Source organism: Mastacembelus armatus, chromosome 5, assembly GCF_900324485.2.
Source record: "Mastacembelus armatus chromosome 5, fMasArm1.2, whole genome shotgun sequence".
NCBI classification, from domain to species: Eukaryota; Metazoa; Chordata; class Actinopteri; order Synbranchiformes; family Mastacembelidae; genus Mastacembelus; species Mastacembelus armatus.
In genome coordinates this window covers 3436698-3458952 of record NC_046637.1, presented here as the reverse complement: position 1 = coordinate 3458952, position 22255 = coordinate 3436698, and the positions used below count along the sequence as shown (strand labels likewise).

The 22255-nt window shown below is 40.1% G+C and overlaps 1 protein-coding gene across 1 annotated transcript in view; it reads left to right on the top strand.

The window, feature by feature from the left end:
- ptprt (protein tyrosine phosphatase receptor type T) overlaps window positions 1-22255 on the top strand; it is a 266980-nt gene that overhangs the window by 106367 nt on the left and 138358 nt on the right. Inside the window, exons 9-10 of the mRNA XM_026307430.1 lie at window positions 17470-17585; window positions 17937-18117. Coding sequence (XP_026163215.1) covers window positions 17470-17585; window positions 17937-18117 — 297 coding nt within the window. The remainder of the gene's footprint in view (window positions 1-17469; window positions 17586-17936; window positions 18118-22255) is intronic.

Genomic DNA, 22255 nt, shown 5'->3' with positions numbered 1-22255 from the left:
AACATAATATGGGGGAAAAGGAAGAAACATGACAAGAGTGATTTGTTTTTTCCAGACACATCCATAATTTCATCTTTCAGTGTCTGTGCACTACAAACACTGCCCACAGTAAACAGTTTGTTCTGGGTTTTCTAATGTGAAAGCTAAATGCAGAAATGAACTGAAACACCTAGTGTGTCAGTTTGAGTCCAAACGTTTTAGGATTTACTGGGATTAAGATGCTGAAAAGTCTCTGAGGGAAATGGGAATGGATGGGAAAGGTAAGAGGTAAAGAAAGAGGCGAGCAAGGAGGGAGCACAGGAGGAAAAAGAGGAAAGGATGGAAAAAGAGAGAGGAGAAAAGGTAACAAAACAAAATAAAAGAACAGTGCAAGAAAAATAACAGTGCAGATGGAAGCAGCAGATGATGTGGGGATGTGAGGGACAGTGTGAAAGAACAGGATGATGGAAATGACTTAGAGGAAGATGAGGGATAGAGGAGGAGATTAGAGAAAGAATAAATGGCACAGATCACGGAAGAGTAAAGACATGGAAGGGAACAGATACTGGGGTACGGACAGACTGGGGGGTGGTGCTGGTTGCTGGGGTTGCTGGGTAAGAAGGGATGCAGCAGCAGCAGCTTCGATTTTCTGTGACTCGTTGCTCTTTCTTGTAGAGGCAGTGGAGGTGAACAGAGTGGATTAGAGCTGAAAGCTGCATTTTCTGACACAGGAAGTCAACAGCAGCACACACACTGAATTGGAAATTGGTAAATTTTTATCTCCTCACTTACTTCTCTGCGTGTGTGTGTGTGTGTGTGTGTGTGTGTGGGTGGGTGGGTGTGCATGCATGTGGGTGGGTGTGTGTGTGTGTGTGTGTGTGTGGAGTAAGTCAAATCAAACTTTTGGAAGATGTTTTCAGACCTTTTACAAAGAAGGACATAAGGTTCAAACCAGAGAAAATAAAATGAAATGACTTCTTACTGTGTGGCGTCTGCTGGGGCGAGTACTGTCGATGTCCTCGTGTCATGAGTCACTCAAGTTTTAAATAACTTGTGTAACTTGTTTTTGTTATGTCGAACTTTGTTGTCTTGAAAGTGAAAAATTAAATATATAGAAGTTTGTTTAATTCAAAATGAAAATTAGAACAGAAACAAAGAAAGAGAAACACTACTCTTTCAAATCCTTCATTCAACACCACATTGAATCTTACCCTGTAATCACTGCTAACTGTTCTGTGACAGCCTCCCATTAAATGTTGACTTGGGAGTGAATGTTTCTAATATGTGTGGCAGAAAGAGTGATTAGGTGAACACACCAAACTTTCATTTCCTTGGTGAACTGCCATGTCTGAACTGTTATGATAAAGTGATTTCTGTTACATTTCATTAGTTTCCTTATATTTCAAAAAACAACTGAGTTCAATACAAGTTGCTTAATATCTGGGTGGAAAAAGTCACTTTGCCTGTTGTGGTCTTCACTGTTGTACTGTAGGTTGTTGAATTAAACAAGCCTTCGCTGTATTGTAAGGTCAGATGATTTGAAAGAGAATGTTTAAAATGTTTTTAGGAGGCATTAAATGAGCAGCTAGCTGGCTGCAGAGGGCTTCAGTTGTAGCAGTGAACCAGAAGATATGGAGCTGGGTTAATTAAAAATGCTTCCAGTGTCAAGCTGGTTCTCTCTACTTTTATTTTATTTTTTTTTTATGCTTATTGTTAGTCTTTGAAATACTTGAAATGATATGTTAGATTCTGGTTGCATGTGTCTTGTCCTCTAATTCTTTAACTACGTTTGTTGAAGGATTGTTGATTAAATCCACACAAGGCAGTGCACAGCAACAGCTGCAGTTCAGGGGCATTTTACATCTCACTGGGAATGTGAACCAATCCGTCCACAGGTCTGAAGCACGGTGGGCGAATGCTCTTTGCAATACCTCAAGTAGGGCCATTTGCTCTCTGGCTGGTTTTTACTCTTGAGTGAATTGAAAGTGAAAGAAACAATCCAATTTCAGGCTAGAGTTGCAGAGATGTTGTGACAGTCGAGAGGGTCCACTCCGCAAGATTTTAAAGGTCTTCTGACAGGGGACAGGCCTCACTGTGTGATCAAACGGCATTGTGGGCTATGTTTGACTCTTTACAGCATCTCTGATCTGTCATGTTGAACTATAAGGAGCTTTTATATCCTGAGAGGAAGGTGGAGTTAAGGTGTGTGCATATGTGCTTGTGTTCCTTATTCTGTCAGTCATATCCCTTGTTTTCCTACTACTACTACTAATAATAATAATAATAATAAACCTCTAATGTCCATTTCTCACTCCACCCTCTGTGTAGACGTATGTGAAGGTGCTTCCTTAGATGCTGCTTCTTTAAAAGAAATCACAAAACGGTGCAGTTCCAATGGTTTGGAGGTCTCAGTAAAACACAACAACACATTTATTTAATGATAAAAGATGCCAGGTTTACATAAAAAGTAAACATTACTTTTAATACTGTTAATTTTTCTTTCTGAATGGAGAAGTTTTCGAGACATACAGTAGAAGGGCAGCATTTCAATAGAAATGTTTGTGATAAAGAGCATTCACAATGGTCATTCATACAACACCAAACCCACTCATGTTCCAAAGACGTGACCTCCCTGAGAAACAGGCTGATTGCAACCATCTTAACATTGACACATCGCTCTCATTAGCAGTGAAACAGCACAAATAACTGTTGGAGAGGCTCAGGAACAGGAAGAAAAAAACCCAATCAAACAATGACGCTAACAAACAGCAGAAGCTTGATGGTTTATTTCTGCAGCAGCAGGTCAAGGTGCTAACGAGTTGCTCTGGTGATTGTGAGTTTGCTGTCTTGTTGATTGGTGTTTAATGAGGACCTACTTGATGGTGTCAGTGAGTGAGACACATCTGACGACAATATATAGACAAACAAAAAAGACATGGAGCAACAAAAACCATGAAAAAAAATGAGCAGAAAGAAGAGCTGTTTAGAAAGATGACAGAAAAGTGGGATAGATGAAGAGATGAAAGAGAGAAAACAGGCACAGATGAGAGGGGCCAGTTGGTTTGTGTTCAATGAGAAAAATAAGACTAACTCTGTCAATTAAAATTGACAAAATCCCCAAAATCTTTATTTTGGGATACAAAAAAATCCCAAACTATAAAACTGACCCAAGCTGATCTGTCCACCCAGCCGCCGAATCTGTTAATGTTAACACCGGTCATTCGGCAGCTCTCAGGAGAGACAGTATCTCTATGAACATCTCTCCCACAGCTCTTTCTCTTACAGCTCTTCAGATACTGAGGCAGGATAAGATGCGTTTTCTTCTCTCAGCTTATTTTAATGTTGCTTGTGTCGTTCATGTAACCCAGACAGTGATTAGTTAAAGTTAAGACAAGTAAAACTTACTGGTTTTATATACTAATTTCAAATTAAATATTGTAGTATTTTGCAGTTTTTTTTCTCTATGGTAGTAACACAAATTGAAAGCAGCATTATGAATCAGGGGTTTTTAAGGAAACAGTATTGGTTCTCGTTTGTTTCTGTTTGCAGAGGCAAAGACTGTTCTCAGTATGTTGGGCAGGTCTCAGGTATCAATATCTGCTGCTTTCGCTCTCATCTCTCATTGTAACATCCTGCAGACTTCTGCTTTAATGAAAAAAATGAAGTTCTAACTCTGTCAGCTTGGGTGGATGTTTAAAGTATTATTGGAAATTTCAAGCTGTTTGAATTTTATGGTTCCCACATACCAGGCAGTCTACATGATGCAGACAGCTATCTTTGAACCTTTATCTATCTCAGTGGTGTACTCCAGCCGTGGATGGGGTCGTGCAGGACAGTCCTGGCAGGGGGGCAGGTGAAAAACGGCAAACAAGGAAGAGGAAAATAACAGAAAGAGGAAAAATATGCTGCAGCCCCCCCCCCCCACAGCTGGAGACGCTGCAAGAATCTTAAGCAAACTGCAGAGAACTGGCTTTATAAAAACTTCTGTTTAGGTAAAGTCATCAGTCTGTCAGGTCTTTATTATTTCTATTTATTTAAATATCACACATTCACTCAGCAGGTTTCCTTGGAATTATTTATGAGAAGTTGAGGTTTTACTTTATGGCCATTTTGTGCTGTTGTTTAATTATACTCGATTACACTGATTAGTGTAGAGTAAGATTTAATTTACTTCATTGATACACATTGAGGTCAATCTTTTGGAGTTTAAAAAGGTTGCCTAGTTAAGTGGCTGAATTTTAACACAACTTTGGTTTCTCCATTTACTCCCCCCCCCCCCCCCCCCCCCCCCCAACACACACACACACACACACACTTTACTTCTTTCCCAGTGTGATTTATCAGTGTCCACCAAATTAACAATATTGCCAAAGTGGTTTGCAGTATATTACAATAAACTGTAAGCAACACATCAAGATAATAGAGAGAAATGATTCAGCTGCTTACTCTCTCTTCCCTTCTCTCCCCACTCGAAACGCCCACTGCTTCAGTCTCTTTGCTAATAAATGTGCACACAAGGGGATTTGCCAACACACACACACACACACACATTGAGGTGGAGGTGGCAGGCAGGAATTCATGCTGCCTGATCCCCAGTGAAAGGAGTCATTACTGCATGGTAGTTTTCAGCAATAGAAAAATCCCACACACACAGTACACACATACAAAACACACACAAATGACATCTTTCTTGTTGATCCTTGTAAAGCAACAACAGTCCAGGTTACACCCAAAAATACACTCTCACAACTTCAAGGCGAGGCGAAATGATGGGCTGAATATTTGTGTGATTCCGTGTGTGGATGTGATTGATTCGGAGGCAGACGGCTGATTGCTTTTTCAACTTCACAGCCCATCAGAAGCCACAGTAATAAGAACCAAGTTATCTTCATCGTGGAGTACTTGCTGCTGGTGCGTGTGTTGGAAGTCAGTGCATGTTGATTACCATCAATTTATCGGGCTCTTGTGACTGTGTGTTTATTGGAGGCTGTCCCTCTTTCAGACTTCCCTCCATCCTCTGTTGTGTTGGCCCACACTGACACACACAGTGAACAATGAATTCCATTTCTCATGATAACCTTGGCATATGTGTGCAAGCTTAGCTGGGTTTGGACTGATTGGACTGATTCTTCATCCTCAGGGAGAGAGAGAGACGAGAAACTGTATTTAACGCTTTCAAAATCTGCAAACTCTGTATCAGTTGTAGGTGCTGTGGCATAAGACCTTTCATTTTATTTAAGAAAAATCAGGATTAGTTATTATTGAAACAGTAGAAATGATTTTCCCAGCTTGATGTGGAAGATATGCACAGAGACCTGACCTCAACCTAATCCAGCACATTTAGGAAGAACTGAAATGCAAACTGCAATTAATAATGAAAAACCTTCAGTGAATAATGTAGACTGTTTAGGTGGCACATTGATAGGTTTGGCATTAAAATGGTCTACAGTCATATATGGATGTGATATTCAGGTGTCATCCCTCCCAAAAAAAATGTCCTCAAATAGAGCTTATTTCTAAAAGGGAAGGATAAACAGGTTCAAAAAATGGAATTTGGAAAGTAATAAAAAATCTCAGAGAAAATACAAAAAAGAAAAGTTGGTTTAAAAGAGATAGAGAGAAAAAGTAAACAACACGGGAAGAAACTGAAGAAAAGATAGAAAAACAGCTTAATACAGTTAGTAAAGACACACACACACGCACGCACGCACGCACACACACACACACACACACACACACACACACACACACACACACACACACACACACACACACACAGAGCCAGGCTGGCAGGTGATCAATGCAACATTAGTTTGGTGCTACACACAACCCGCTCAGGTAATCTGGCCAACATTAGTGGTGTGCTTGGCTGGCTCAGTCTGTCTGTCTAATTACCGTGAGCTTGTAGCTGGACACACACACATACACACACACACACACTTACCAATAAAAAAGAAGCAAATGGGATTCACTCACCAGAACAGACATCAAGAGCCAATAGAGGATAGACTGAGTGTGTGTATACAGGTTATTTCTTGTGTTAAACTGAGTCCGCACACAAATGTGTTTGTGTGTCCTGGTGTGTGTGTTTGTGTGTCCTGGTGTGTGTGTTTGTGTGTCCTGGTGTGCGTGTGTGTTGAGCTCATTAAGAATAGCCAGCAGACTTCAGTGACCTCTCTGTTCTTTGTCCAGTTTCTAAGTACTGCTGAGAGCTGGGGGGGGGAGGCAGAGAGGAGCACGTAAATTAGAAGAACAAAGGAAAAAGATGATTAGAGAAAGAAAAACAAGGAAATTTGAAAGATAAGAGTGGAGAGAAACAAGAAGAAAATGAGAAAAGATACAAACCAAAGTTAGAGAAAGAGCTGGGTTGAAAAATGAAAAGAGAAGAAAAACAGAGGAGTTGTCACAACAGAGAGATGGAAGGATTGAAAGAGATTGAGATATAGTGAGAAAGACAAAGATAAGGTGGATAATATGAGACGGAGGGAAAGATTGACATTATTACTGCCTCATTGCCGTCACCACTATCTGATCTGCTCATATTGTGTTTGCCTTGGTAATAAGTGCTTCTTTATTTCTCGCCAGCAAAGCACCGTTTCAAATGAGCTGAAAGAAAAGAGTGTATAATTTTAAAATCTGCAGGCTGAGTTTTTTGCCAGACCAAAACTCCATCATCCATTTCTATTTATTTATTTATTTATTTCAGTTATTTGAGATTTGTGCATGATGACGTCTGTCCTTTTCTTTCTGCAGCGTGGCGACAGCATGGCTCGACATTTCGGCTGGGATAAAAGCCATGCTGATGAGAGCTCTGTTGAGCTTTTTTGAAAGCTCGCCCGCTGCCTTATGAAGCCGTTCAATAATATAAATGCATTGTACTCATTTATGAGCAGTGACAACAGAGTTCAGAATTTGCATGTAGTATAGAGGAGTTGAAAGTGGCTTAATAGTCCGTCCGATTGAGTCTTTATCTCTAGGACCTTGATCAAGGTTATGTTTGATGCATGCCAGTATGTGGGATTGTGGAAAGTTTTTTTTTTTTTACTTTTAACAACCTAATCTCTGTCTGTCCTTTCATTAACTTTTCTCTACAGAAGCCGTCTCTGTTTTGTTTTTACTATGAGGCATAATTTCTCCCACCTGCTCTGATAGTCTTTCATCCTTCCACCTTTCTCGATCATATGTTGGTGACATCAACAGTGGGTGCACCAGTAGTATATAAATCATATAGGACCCAGTTATAGACAGAGCAGGTTTTGCAGAACTACACTGCCTTTTTTTTTGTGCATTTAAAAGAAGAGCAACTTGCTGAGTCGCCTTTGTTACTAGGCATCAGTCAAATCAGTGTCCTTAGCTGTAAGGCTGTTTAAACATTTCCATTCATTTATCTAACCTGCATAAAAAATGGACAGATAGAGGACACTTAGGCATTTTTCTGCTCTGAGGTGAAGTTGCTGCAGACGTTGGGTCACATTATGTTTTGGGTCAGCTAGTCTTTTTAACCTGCTGGAACAGTCTAGACAATGAGGACAAACACAAACTGGACATACAAAAGACCACGGATGTAAAAGATGAAACTACTAGATAAATAAGTTGTGAAAGTTTTACTCATAATTTAATCTGACCATTGTACACTCTTGGTAGTTTCGAACACCTGGGTCAGTGCTTTATCAACTCTATAGCTCTCCAGTATGTATCTGTCAAACCACAATCATTAGAAGGTTAGATTAGAAGGAATTTAGCTGTTTGGGTTTCAGTTTTTCCGTTTTTCTTGAAGAGAAGAAGTATTCAATACATTCCATTTTGCTGTCTGTGTTCTCGATAGAGGAGAGCCATGCTGTGGGACGCCAGTCAATACTTCCCCATTAGGCTGGAGGACAAGACAAAAATCACTGACACTTAGCACTTTCACATGCACACACATAAATTCACAAAGACTCTAATGGTAATGTAGCGCTTTGGTTTTAGAGTCAGTAATATATACACACACACACACACACACACATATATATAGAGGTGCATTTATAGACACACTCCACAATTGAGGAGAGTTCTTGCATACGGACAAGACACAGCAGGTGTATGGTAAAATGGTTGCTCGATGCGGTGGCACTGTTGTGACATTTAGAAAGAGGTGTCTCAGCACAAAGGCAAACAAGTCCTCTCCCTCTTGTCTCTTCGATCTTTCGACAAGCAAAGAAACTAAATAAGTAAGTCATTAAAAAGACTGTGGCCTTAAACTTGGAAAAGGCTTTTCTATCACATTTCTGAGAAAGTGCTCCATCAAGTTTTACTGTGTAGATGAAAAATTCAATCACATCACACTTTTAGTAAATAAAATTAAAACGTGAGGATCCTGCACTGTGCAACCAAAAGAATCCCTTTAATGTGATATTGCAGTCACTATTTTGCTTGTAGCATTTCTAGTTCAGCGCTCAAACTGGGTGTGTATGTGTTTAGTCTTCCAGGTTCAACTGCCGTGGCAAAAGGTGCAATGGTAAGTGAACCTGGAGGTGCAGGAGGCCCCTACTGAACCATATTTATACCTGTGATAACCACTGATAATGGCTGTTGAATCACAGTGTGGTGCACCACAAGGTTTAGTATTTGGACCCTTTTTACACTAAATGTACACGTACAGTGTAATGGTCTGACTGACACAAGGACACAGTATAGTCATACTTTGTCTCACTAGGTAATAGAAGCAGGGTCAGGCTCGGATGTTGTCACTATGTACGGAGACTAATGAACCAGTGGGGAGTAGGTGTGTGGGCAGGTGACAGATAAGGCGAGGTGGTAGGCTAACCAGTTGACAAAACAGAACGATAAAGGTCTGTAGTGAGACGAGTTGTTCATATTATGTGATATGAGAATGTGAGAATCAGAATTAGAAGATTAATTGGCTGCCATGACAGGTAATTTGCTAATGTTTTCTTCCGTTTCATTACAGCTGAGTGTTCCACTTCAAAATTTTTAATTTTAGGAACAGAACCTTCTGTGAGCCTGCCTGTAATGCAGCCTTACGCAAATCCAGTACTGGATGTCACCGAGTATTCTTCAACTTAATGAAGAAAAATTGTTCCTCCAATTTACAGCACAGTGTTGAATCAGCACAGTAGCTGTTGATTTGAGCCTGGGTTTTAATAATCACGCAAATAGGGTTGTCCTGTGCACGTGGCATTGAATCGACCACCCTCATGATTGTGATCATTGTTTTTTAATTTAGACGACAAAAAAACTTCAACACAGCAGTGGGATTTATGAATCAAATTTCCTCCTTTCCGACCCCGGCCCTGAAAAGCCCAGGGAGGGATCTTTCCTTAGTGATCAAAGGAGGAGGTTTCAAAAAACGAGATCAGTCCTCAAAGTTAATTCATCACACAAGAGTTATCGTCACACAGCATGATGAAAATCTCCTGAGGAGTTTTGAAGTAAAAGACGTTTTCTTTTATAATTTAATCTGACTGTTACAGAAATAATTGGCTGAGTGACATTATTGTAACGAGCAGCTGTATTCATGCTCTTATTCCAGGCCCTCGAGCATTTTTCATCTGTTCCTCCACTTTCTCGGCCACAATGACATTTTTTACCTGAAGATGAATACGTTCAGCAGCTCGCTCCATCCCTCCGTCTCCAGCTCTCTCTTCCAGGTCACAGCCTATATCTCTCTGTCTGTCACTCTGTCATTCTCAGCCAATTACTGGCTGGCTTCAGGTGTTTAACCCCAGGCCTCACCATCAATTGGCTCATTATATCACCGCTTTAAATCATTCTCTCATCCCCTCTAGCTCTTTGTTTCTAGCTATTCCTCTCTGTCTCTTTCTGCCCATCCTTTCTGGCTTTGTTTAGTTCCTTTATCAGCCATGTTATTTACTTCCGCATTCATATTTCCTTTTATAATTATTCATGTTCTTCTCTCTCTATCCTTTAGTCTCAGTCTTTTTGTTTTGATTTTTCTTTGACCATTTCCTCTCATCTTTTTCTCAGTCTTGCTTTAACTCAGCGCTCATCTCTCGCTCCTATAAATGACACTTGCTTGTCCTCAGCACCCCTCCTTCGCTTCCCTCTCTACAGTTTCCTTCTCTCCCTCGCTGTCTGGCCCTCTCAGTCTGCAAATTGCTACAACTCAATTGTGCCTTCCCTGCCTGTAGGCAATGATGGTATTAATAAAGCAGGATTTGAAATAGATTTCCTTTCTGCTCCATTTTGAATTACATTACTGCGTGGTTTTGCCTCCAAGCATTTTTCTTCTCGCTGCTTATAATATCACAATATACATTCTCTCTGTATCCATCCTGTTAAAGGAGTATCCTCCTTTAACAGGAGTACTGTGCTAACCACGGACGATGCTGTAGCACTGCAGTCATTCTATGGCTGTGGTTTAATATTCTCTGTTCACTTACTCCACTTTAGAAAAGTCAGATGTCAGGTTTAGCTGTACGGCACTTCATTTAAAGCTGATAGGGATTCATTGTATGGAAGACAAGGGGGGTGTTGGAAGGAACGGCCTGAATCAAAGTAGCTCTGGAAAGCAAACCTGCCCTTCACCTACTGTGTATGCTGTTTTGGCTGATGCAGGACGTACAAGCTTGCTAGCCTGTGAGTTAGCCAGCAGCTAATACTAGCTTGAAGCCTCAGTATGAATTAACATGCCAGGGAAATAAATTCATATTTCATTTACTTACATATACAAACCTTTTAGCATTTCAAACCTGAAAATCTTGGGTTGAAATGAGCCTTAGCTGTGATCAAAGTTTATAGGAATTTTGGCATCAAGTCAGACATTGTGAGTTATGGTTTACCTCTCAGTAGCTGCTTCCATGCGGGGAGACGTAATTAAAATCCACTAAAAGGCATCTGCTACTAGTCGATTTAATCCAATTTATCCCAGTCACGAAGCTACAGGGAGCCGCCTGTCGTCTGCTGCTGCTTTTGTGCGCGGACTATGAGTTCGGGATGAGTTTGATGTGTCTTTGTATGGTTGGGTTTGTGAGTGTGTTTCTGTTCATTTAATGGTAACATCTGATTGTACATGTGATTGTCTCCTTTAAAAAGGACAGTGCAATGTTAAGCTTCAGTGTGTGAGTGCATGTAAGTCAATTTAATGACATTCTTAAAGCTGTCACGATTAAGAGGCTGATCATTTGATGAGGGTGCTGTCGAGGTACTTCAGTGGTGAAATATTACAGGCTTCACTTTTATTTTTATTAATGAGGTGAATCTGGGAATGTCCCGAAGAGCTTTGGTGAAGAAGGTGTGTGTACGTGTAATTCCATACGTGTGCTCATATGTGTGTTTTTTTATATGAAATGGATTATATGTACTTCGTTTTGAACAGTGCACTAATACCCACAGGCGGTTGCACTTACACACACATATGCACGCTGATGTTAAGTCCAAAGAGAGTTTTGGTCTGATGCTGCTTGTTTGCCTCAGAGGGTTGTCATCATGGGGGAGCTTGCCTATGTTCTGTGCGTTTGTTGTGTGCGTTTCGATGGAGGTAAGGCCGTTTTCTTCGGTGAAAGGATGCAGATTAAAAGTGAAGCCTCTGCCACATACAGTGTAAGCGGTCACACAGCTAATGCTGAAGATATAGCAGCCACAGGGATTTGTTTGTGTGTTTGTCTGCACGTGTTGTAGTGGAGGGAGATGTTAGATCACATGTATTAATTGTATTTGCAGCCTTTGGCCAGTAGCTTTAGAAATGTGTAATTTCTCTACGCGCACTCACAGAGATACAAACACTATCAGACATGCGGTCACACACACAGTGTGGAACACAAAGTTGTCCCAGCTGTATTTCTCCCAGAGGGAAGCTCACTGGGTTTTCTCTGACACTGACTGTTCTCTTGCTCTCATTTTTTTTAATGTTTTTGCCTTTTAGGTCTTTGTGAATACACAAAACAGAAAAATCTAACACAGAGCCAGAAAAAAGTAAAGGGCAGCAGAGACATGAGAGGCCATAGAGAGACAAAGAGACACAAGGCTCTATTTTGACGACACAATTACAAAGAGCAGCATTAACTGTTTGGTCATGTGGCCAACGCCATTATGAACATATTGAAGAGCACCTGCTATTTTTGCTCACATTCTTGTAATGCAATTATATCCTTTGAAATACATAAGATAGTAGCAATACCACATACTACTACAGTAAAGCACATTTTACCTTTTACTACAACCCTGAAATGATGTTCATGTTGCTGTCTGGGAATAAGGTTGTGCTGCGAAGTGATTCCTACTTTGACGCCTGAGGTCCATCTTAGAGAGGTTTTCTAATGATCATCACATTTTGAGAAGTTTTTTTTTATACAAGGAAAATCCCCCGTGAATAAGGGATTGCCTAAAAACCTTTCTACCTTCGCAACAAGCCAAACGTGTTTTAATGGGTCATGGAAGAGGATGAACCTCAGACGAAAAGTCATAGATAAGTTGTGATTTATATTTTAGTGTGCAGAAGGGAAACAAGAGTTAAGTGATATGGGAAAAAGGGCAAGGAGGGATGAAGGAGAGCTGATGACAGAAAAGATAGTATGAGAAAATATAAAAGGCCAGAATAAAAATACAAAAATGAGAAATAGACAGTTAATGATGGCAATCAACATATAATAGGATGGAGGAGGAAGGAATAAGACACAAACAAAAGGAACAGGAGTGCAACATTGAGGAGCATGGGGAGTGTAGGGAGGCAGCAAGATTGATTTCCACTCTACCTTTTCCTCCCCTGCCCTCTTCTCCCTGGAACAGCTCCCTAAAGTCTTTGGATTAATGGCTCCATTTCTGCTGCTCATTCATCAGATTCAGGAAGGCATCCCAAAACACAATGCCTCACTAGGCTCTCGCCTGAACTAGATATCTACCTGCCAAAACATCCAATAGGCCCTTAAGTACTTTCAAAGGCAGGCAAAACAATCTCATCTCTACCTCAGGTCAAATCAGCAGGGAATTAGCATTATCCACTGGCACATATGCTTGTTAGCCTGAATTGTGTAGGTAATCACAGACAGTTCAGCCTCGAGTTGTGGAAAAGTCAAGGAAAAGTCAGAAGTTAATCGCAGTGCTCAAAGACCTGGGTTCATTTATTATACACTTAACCATGGGTCTTATAATATGTTGGGCTCAGCTTCCATTTTCATCTTCCACAGTGTGCTGCAGATAGTTTCCCACTGGAAAAACATTTATGCAGTACATTTCAATATGTGCGTGGCACACGAAGAACACTCACAGATGTAAGCAATGTCCATGTTCAAGTTCACAGATTCCTGTGAAAGATGGTACAATCATATGAACATTGGACAAATATGTGGTGGTAGTGGATGTGGTATGGTGGGGCATTGTGTAAGTGAGAAGGCAGTGTGGTAGTTATAGCCTAGAGTCTGGTTTATCATATAATGGTGTATAATATTGTAGTTGCATCCAGTGGTTGTTTATCCACTTGATCAGTGCACCCAGTAGCTGTATGCTGCACTGTACCAGAGCAAAGGTCTGGTGTAATTGACAGTTAAGTGCTATTTGTGGTTCAGACTGTGTTGTAATGCTAGGCTAGCTGTATGCTCTGTTGTCCTTTCAATGTGCATATGAAGGACCCGACCACTTGCATCGCCCGCTCCGCTGCAGGGAAAGGGCAGACCACATCTGGCCTGGGCAAGTCTCGCCGTTAGACCTCATCACATTGCGCACCGACCGTGCCATCTACAGTACCCTCCTCACACTGTGTGGCAGCTAACATGCCAACCCTTCACCCTTTCTGATTAATGAGGTTTGAAGGCTCACCCAGTGCTGGGCCTGTGTCCCTCTGAAGCTGTGATTGTTCTTTCTCCATGCATACAGAACATGCACACTCTCTGTTCTTTCATTATGTCCATTGGAGCATTTAGCCATTCACTGATCAGTCCAGCCATCCATCACACATCCATGCAGCCCAAGTGACTTCCCCCACACACTGTTAGCAGGTAGGTGTAGAGAGCAGAGCACAATGGATGCAAAGAAGAGGTCAGAATAGATGGAGGAAAGAAGAGTTTAGAAGGCAAGTAGATGGAGGGGAAGAGGGAATAAATCAGATGGATGATGTGGCAAATGTGGTATTTGTCAGGACCTGGGGCGGCCTGGGAGACACCATCATTGACTTAACGATGTAAACAAAGTTATAATTCAAATAATCTCTTCTGCTCTCTTGCTCCTTTCTGTCTCTCTCAGCATCTCTCTCCATCCTGCTGCATTCAGCGCCATCTTTGTTTTTTTTTCTCTTTCCCCCCCAGTCTGCTTTTCCATTTAAGAGCAATGACTGTATGTAACACAACATGACGTTTATTAGAGTTTTAAAGTTAATTTTAATGTGTCTAGTTGAATTTGCTCTCTGTCTTTCATTTGTTTACCCCTGCACACTCTCCCACCAGCCCCAGTGTTTTCCAGAACTGAAATTAGCAATCTGATTAGAGGGGTCTCCAAATGAGCACCAGCCAGATTATCTGAAAGATCATCTTCCATTATGTGCAACTGAAAGAGCACTGGATTAAGTGGGTGGTAGTGGTGGTGATGGTTGGAGACGGGGATTTGGTTGGCTGCTGTTTGTTTTTGGCCTTTCCAGACCTCCGAGCAGAAATCCGATTTAGCTAACATGGTTTGAGTCTTTGCAGAAATGAGCCATTGCAGTGAAAGGAGCTTTGATTTATTGCTATTCTCAGGGAAAATGGGTTATTTCATTCTCTCTCCTTTGCTCATTGATGAATGATTTTGTCTCTGTAATTGAGGAATTACAGTGTGTGTGTTCATTATAGGTACATCACTTGATCAGCTTAAATATGCATAATTACAGGTTAGTTCACATTTGTTCTCCAGAGGAGTTTGACTTGGAAAACAGGATTTTCCTCAGTTTTCATCTCTGACTAAACTTCTTTTTTTTTTTTTTTTTTTGCTAAAGTATTTGCACTTCTGATCAGTCTGCAGAGTGCAGACATCTGCTGTACTAGAGAATTTCTTGTATGCCATAACTCCAAGTCCTTCAGTTTGTCTTATTGAGGGTTGTGGGAGCTGGAGCTATTTAGAGACGAGATATGCCCTGGAAAGGTCCACAATCTATAATCTGTATGTTAAATTTATCACAAGTAGTTTGTGCATAATGTAAATCAACCCTCATTGCTCCACTTTACAACACTTTATCATCATTCATATTTTAAGATAATTTGATTGGTTCACCCTAAAATCAGAAGCTCATTCTTTATAATCAATTCTGTGCCTTTTTCACTGATCAAATGATGGAAGTTTCACATCAGATAACGTCAGTGGCTCACTGACTCGAGGCCTATCTGCCTGCCACATTTTAAGAAAACCCATTACCAAGGTACAAAGGAAATTACAGAGTGAAAATTTCCTGCAGCCTGCCAAACAAACAGGCATATAATTATATTAGATGTTGGAAGAAAGCAAGTATCTAAAGAATTGTTTGTCAGTATTGATGATGACCTGTGAGATTTTATTTCTTTAAAAAACAGGGAAATTCAGAAAGCGGAGGCCATCTGCATTGGTCTCGGTCTTGTGTAGCAAAGTCCTATTTTTTAGGGAAAGCATATTACCTGCTGTGCTGACCGGAGGAATGGGTTATACATTGGTTAAATCATTTCCCCCCTGCAGCTTTGTTGGCTACCAAATGTCAGTCTGCCACAGTCTTATCCAGGAAAGGTAGATTACTTTATAGGCTTTGGTCTTTTAAGTAGAAACACAGAGTCTTTAAACCATATTGCACCTCAGGGAGTCTAAAACCTGCACCCAAACCCACAACCACAGATATCGCTCAATGCAGTGTGCACACATTTACAAAAACACATTTACAAGATATCTCAGACATGCAGGGATACTCGTGTTCTTCTCCCTGAGCCTGTTCTGGAGCTTTTCCCACATCTACAGGCACACGCTCAAAGGTATATACGGACACAACAACAACCGCTGCTGTCTCACAGTCTCTAGTCATCAAGACTACAGATAAACCACCTGCTTATCTGTGGTGCTGGTAACTCATTAGGCTGATCTTATACTTATCGTAAGTAGCTTGTTCGTATAATCTTATAATCTCGTCTTTTGGGGTTAAAGCAGTGGTTAAGTGCCCTTTTAGATCTATTAGCTTGATTAATTATTGTAGGAGGGATCAATTTGTTTGGCTTTTCAGCAAATGATAGATACCTCTTAGCCTAGTAAGGTTGTTAAGAATGATTTAGAATTACTTAATTGATCTTGGACAAGTTATATTGACAGAAAGAGTGAACAATTATGGTAAATATTGCTGATGGACAGATTTCACATCATTCAAATTAGGCATTATGCTTGGAACTTGTTCAAAGTTAATTCAGCATGGTCTCTAAGCAATAACTACGATGATAATAACAAAAATAAATGTGATTTATAATATTTATCACCAGTGTTAGACTGTTAAGGCTTAATGAGATTTTAAACGTCATTCAGTCCAGACATGATGAATACGTTTTTCATCAATGCCAGAACTCATCTTCTTCTTTTCAGATTTTTGAGATCACACATTGTGAGGAAAGTTTTTATTTTGATTGAAGTACTGCTAATATAGTTTCTCTAATTATGTGGTGACCTGTTTTGGTTGCCATCGTTAGCTGATAGAAACTAATTAGGAAGACAGAAACACTGGTTTGAACAAGCTTGTTAGTGTGCAGTCAGTTGTGGTACACAAACCTGGGGATCTGAGCCTGACATATAGCTGAAACAATGCTGTGCCAGTTGCAGGTTGTGTGTGGTTTTTGTTTTTTTTTTTTGGTTGTGTATCTGCATGTGTGTGTGAGTGACATATGGGAAGGGCAGTAATAACCACTACAAATGTTTTCAGATCAATACAGGGATGTGGTAATCCCTGGCTTGTGAATCTGGGCTTTATTGTCACGACACGGCCCAGTGGTTGCACAGACTGTCCTGTCATTAATTGATCACAGGGTGGAACCTCTGAACTCGTTTACAGCCTGCATGTCCCATTAGAGTGGCTGCAGAAGGCAAATTACTCCGTCTAAATAAATACATCACAGATGCTGTTCATTAATTTAAGAGTTAAGGTATCTGCATGTCACTTTGCAAACAGCCAGAAGTCAAAATACATCTCAGCAAATTTACCGTCCCGTTGTTGCTGCAAAAGGTCCTAATCACTAATTTGCTAAAGTGCTGATGCAAAATATTCACTGAGAGGAACTTCTGCTGTGTATAGCTGAAAATATCTGTATGAATCGTACAGGATGTCCTGCACATGCATTTTTAACCTAGAAACTCTTATTACTAGCAGCAAAAAACTCACCATATCTTCCTGATGCTGCAAGTTAAAGTTTCAAGGTTTGAAGCTGAATCTTTAGCAGATTATGTCTTCTTTGCCAGACAGCTGTGGTTCAGTGAAGTGAGTGCTTCACAGTCTCTTCCTGTATCAAACTGCTGTCGCTCACGCTCAGATGAAGAACTAACACTAGTCTCTGTCTCTCTCTTCTTCAGATCCAGTCCACGGCCCCCAAAACGTCAACGTGGTGGACGTCAGAGCCCGGCAGCTCACAATACAATGGGAGACGTTTGGATACGCTGTGACACGCTGCCACAGCTACAATCTGACGGTATGCACATCTGGAAACAATTAGTCCTGCAGCTACAACATTTTAATTATCCTCCACCATGATATAATTATGTGACGTATGTAATTCTTTTTTAATAAAAAAGGGTTTTGCAAGAGCATTATTTCAAATGGTCACTGAAATTTAAAACCTTGCTCAAGAGGTGCAACAACAGTGACTGACGTTCATGGATAATTTCACAGTGTGGACCTGCACAATGAAGCCAGGATGTTGTGTGTTTGGCAATTATGTCAAAACACTGCAGTGTTAAGTGTCTTACTTACTCTGTTAAAAACATTCTTTTAAACTAGACCACAGTGTAAGAAATGTCATGTCATTCTTTCTGTTTTCCAGGTGCAGTACCAGTATGTGTTTAACCAGCAGGAGTTTGCAGCGGAGGAGTTGATCCAGACGTCATCCCATTACACTCTGAGGGGGCTGCGGCCCTTTGTCACAGTCAGACTGCGGTTGGTCTTGGCCAACCCTGAAGGCAGCAAGGAGAGCGAGGAGATTGTCAAGCAGACAGAGGAGGATGGTGAGTAAAAACCCACTGTTTCGCAGAAAAATAGTATAATTTAATGTTGATCCAACCTATAGCCAATTCAGCTCTGTCTGATCGGTGCTCCCCCTCTGGCTGAGAGGCCGTCACAGTCCAGCCCACGCTATTTGATTGACAGGTGGTTTTGTAAACTGCTGTGAAGAAACAGCAGAACAGAGATTGTGTAGTTTTGCACAACAACAGAAAAGTTCTCCAGCACTTCTTTATTGTGTGTTAGAATATAAAAAGAGAAAGTCACTGTAGTTTGACTTGTTAATTATTCCCATTTCTATTATTGCTCCCAAATGAGAAATGGTTGCTGTACAATAACCTTTATTATAACACCGTTATGTTCACCATTAAATAAAGAGAAAAGGTTAGTGATCCTAGTGAAGTTAGCCGAGGCCAAACCAGATCTCTGAGCTGTCAAAAACACATTTCCTTACTGGGAGTAATAGTTCTGCTCCGTATCTGGTTATTGTTGGTCGCATGCTAGAAATCCTCAGATCACGCAGATTGTATGGTGGTTGCAGTATATCTTGTCAGCTTGTTTTGACATGTCTTAGTCTAGAAAATTGAATAATCCATTACCTGGGCGACTGTAACTAAGACAACAGGATAACTATTCGAGACATACTGGGAGTATAATCACACATATCTGATCCCTGCAATATCCATAATTGCACTAATCAACATTCATGTCTTATTATGGTGCCACTAAACAGGACAAACTCGTACTTAGTATGTCAGAGTATGTCAGAACATACAGCTCTATTAATGCCGCAAATATAAATGTACCCTAGGAGCTCAAATTATTTCAAAACATTTGAAGCTTCCAGAGAGCTCCATGTTCTACTAATACTGAGCATGAGTTTACCCAAGCCACTACTACTACTACTACTACTACTACTACTACTACTACTACTACTACTACTACTACACATTTCTCTCAACAACATGGCTGCGATAAACTGGAATAGCTAGAATCCATTAGAGCCGTGCATGAAAAGCAGGATAAAAACATTGTTCTAATGATCCCAAATCTCTTATCTCTTTCCCACCTTCCTCAGGGCTCGCTGATCTCATAACCAATATCCTCTGAATCTAGCTTCTGGGGAACATCACTTCTCATCGTGAAATTCATGCCTTTACTAGCTGAACACACACATACTGCTCTTTAAAAAGAGCCAACATGACTGGGGAACAGCAATGGCTTTGGGGAAAAGGGAAAAAAAAGCCTTAATTGTTTTTTTCTTAATTGTTTTTTATTTAACCATCGTTAATCTCCTGGTTGTAATTCAGTAATTAGGGAACAGAACAGCAATTGTTCGCATGGAGGCTAATTGCTGTTTGTACGGTAATGGCTTTTTAGAGCTGGGGTTCCTGCAAATGAAGCAGCTTCACACACACACACACACGCACATATACATACATATATATATACATATATATATATATATAAGAAAATGTAGTATTTGCAATTAAGACATGCAATTATTCTCTCTCACATGCACAGGCCTCATCTTCCTTAGTTTATAACAGAAATCCTCAGCTTTAAATCATGTTTTTTAATTGTTGGACTGCCTGGAAACTGTGATTTACAGAATGGTAACATGCAGTAAAGTAAAGTTGTCACTGTGAGACATAGCTAAATGAAAATGTTCATTTGACACAATCTCCGTTACTATAGCAAATTGTGCTTGTGTCTTGGTTTCGTGCTGCTTAGAAGTTAAAGATGCTCCCCGTTTACATCAGAAAATAACTGTTGCTTTTCTTCTGCTACATGCTTCTGCAATGATAATTGCTTTCCACAATGTATGAAAAGTTCAGTCTAAAGAAATATAATAGTCACTAAGTAAAAATGGATAAATGAAATTAAAGTTGTACTCTCAGGGATGTAAAAATGTCTCATTGTTGTGGTTAAGGGAAAGTTTAAAGCTGCAGTTACACACAAAGAGAAGAATAATACTGCACATTTTCAGATGCCTACAGTAAGTTATCACACTCACTCACTTTGTGTGTGTACATGTGAATGTGTATCTGTGTATTTGTGTGTCTTCATGTTTATTTTGCTTTTGTGTCCTCTGTTTTCCTCCAGCTGTCCATCCATTCACAATGACAAATGGCAATTTGAAGCCACACACACACACACACACACACACACACACACACACACACACACACACACGCACACGCACACAGGGACTTGCCTCAGAGACAAATGTCATGTCCACTTATTGTGCACGCCAGCCTATTAACCTAAGCATGAAACACCTATTTGTCAGTTGGCTGTCAGGTCAGCTTCATTCATCTACTTTGCCACCAGGCCTCTTATTTTTCCAATATGTGCCAGGGGAAGTCGGTGCAGCTACGTAACCTCCTCAGCACTCAGACTTTGCCAACCTCTTTTTCCTAAGAATTATGTTGTACAACAACATAACACTTTTGTATTAGCGAAATGTGATTTCAGTATGTTACTTATGATCAGTGTTATCAACACACTGTGATGCTGCTGCTGCTCTGTGGCCTGGAGGTGAAGACTGTGGTTACACTGAGTATCTCTCACTGTGCAAATGGGAGCAGGCTGGAAAGGCTGAGCTGACTGACTGGAAGAGCTTAAACACTTAAACTTCGAGAGAACAGAGTCATCATTAATATGATGAAATAAACTTTCCTGGTGTGATCTGCTATGAAAGGGATTTGAGGATGATACAACCCATATATCCACACCCTGGTGGCCTTATTTGCATTGCAGGAGCTGTTTATGACAAACTAAACAAATTACAGTTGTCCCCATTGAAGATGTAGAGGTTGTATCTCAAATTAATTATCTCTGTTTACAGAACGAGAATGTTTTCTATTTGAGTTTTAGAATTCAGTATTATTCAGCACCATTTGCACAATTTTTTTTCAAATTGTGTATTATTTGTATCTATCTTTGCTACCTTACGTCTTCTTCCCTGCCTCCGTAAACATGCTTTTTGGCACATCACCAGCACCAGCTGTCAATCATTGAAATAGCTCAAAACCATCTGTGTCATTGCGAATTGTGTCACCCCTGTGCACCTTACCAGTAAGACAGAGGACGCTTAAAGAGTGAAGTCATTTCACTGTGTCGTAAAAACAAATCGTCAATGACGAAGATTTTCTACCATCGTATGTTGCAACAGGCACTAATCAAAACAAAAAATAGCCTTGTTTTAGCTGCAGATACATAATTGTCAACTCGCTAAAGGAGTCAGATGTAGTTTCTCGATGATGGATGATGTTATGAAGGGCTTCAACAACGTTAAGAAGAATTAAAATAAAAAAATGAAGCATTGAGCATTGGTCTAAAATAGCAATAATAAGAAAGAAATAACAGGATACAGCAACAACATAATAAAGGTTTCAATCATGTTGTGTTTATCTATGAGACTATATATCCTGTCAGAGGAATGCAGGAATTAAATATTAATATACTGATATCAAATCTCTGTTTGTGACATATTTATATCCTTATAAACGCCCCCAAAACGGATTCTTCAGGACAATCACAGCTAGTAAGATTTAATAATCCTTAATGTTCAGAGCCCGGAGCCGTTTTTAAGATCCCAGTCAAAAAAAAAAAATAATCAGAGATATCAGCTTTTTTTTTTTTTTTTAATTTGTTTATGCACTTTTCAAGGAGAAAATTCATCGAAGTCCTTTTAGTTGTAGAAGTGCAGTTTATTATGGGTTTTAATCATTTTAACCATTTATTTGGTACATCAGAAATCACAGAATCCTCTCAACCCACGAAGCTCTAAGTGACAAAAGGATAAAGAAATATCCTCTGTCATTAACTGAGCCTTTGTTGCTGCTGCTCTTTGCTTTCTTTTAAAGCCCCATAAAAACAGTTCTGCTTCAAAAAAGTTTTTCATCCTGATATTTCAAACATTGTGCATGTTTGACAGCAGCATTGTGTTTGTTGTCACCTACTGTTTAAGGCGACACTCACATGCTCAGGGAGATGACACTGTCATATGTTGAATGTTAAAAGAAAGATTTTTAACATGTTAAACACAAGGTTTCTCACATGTATCATTTGGAAAAAAAACACCTTCTTTTCATTCAAAACAGACGCTCATTCTGTTTTGGGAAAACACTTCCAGTT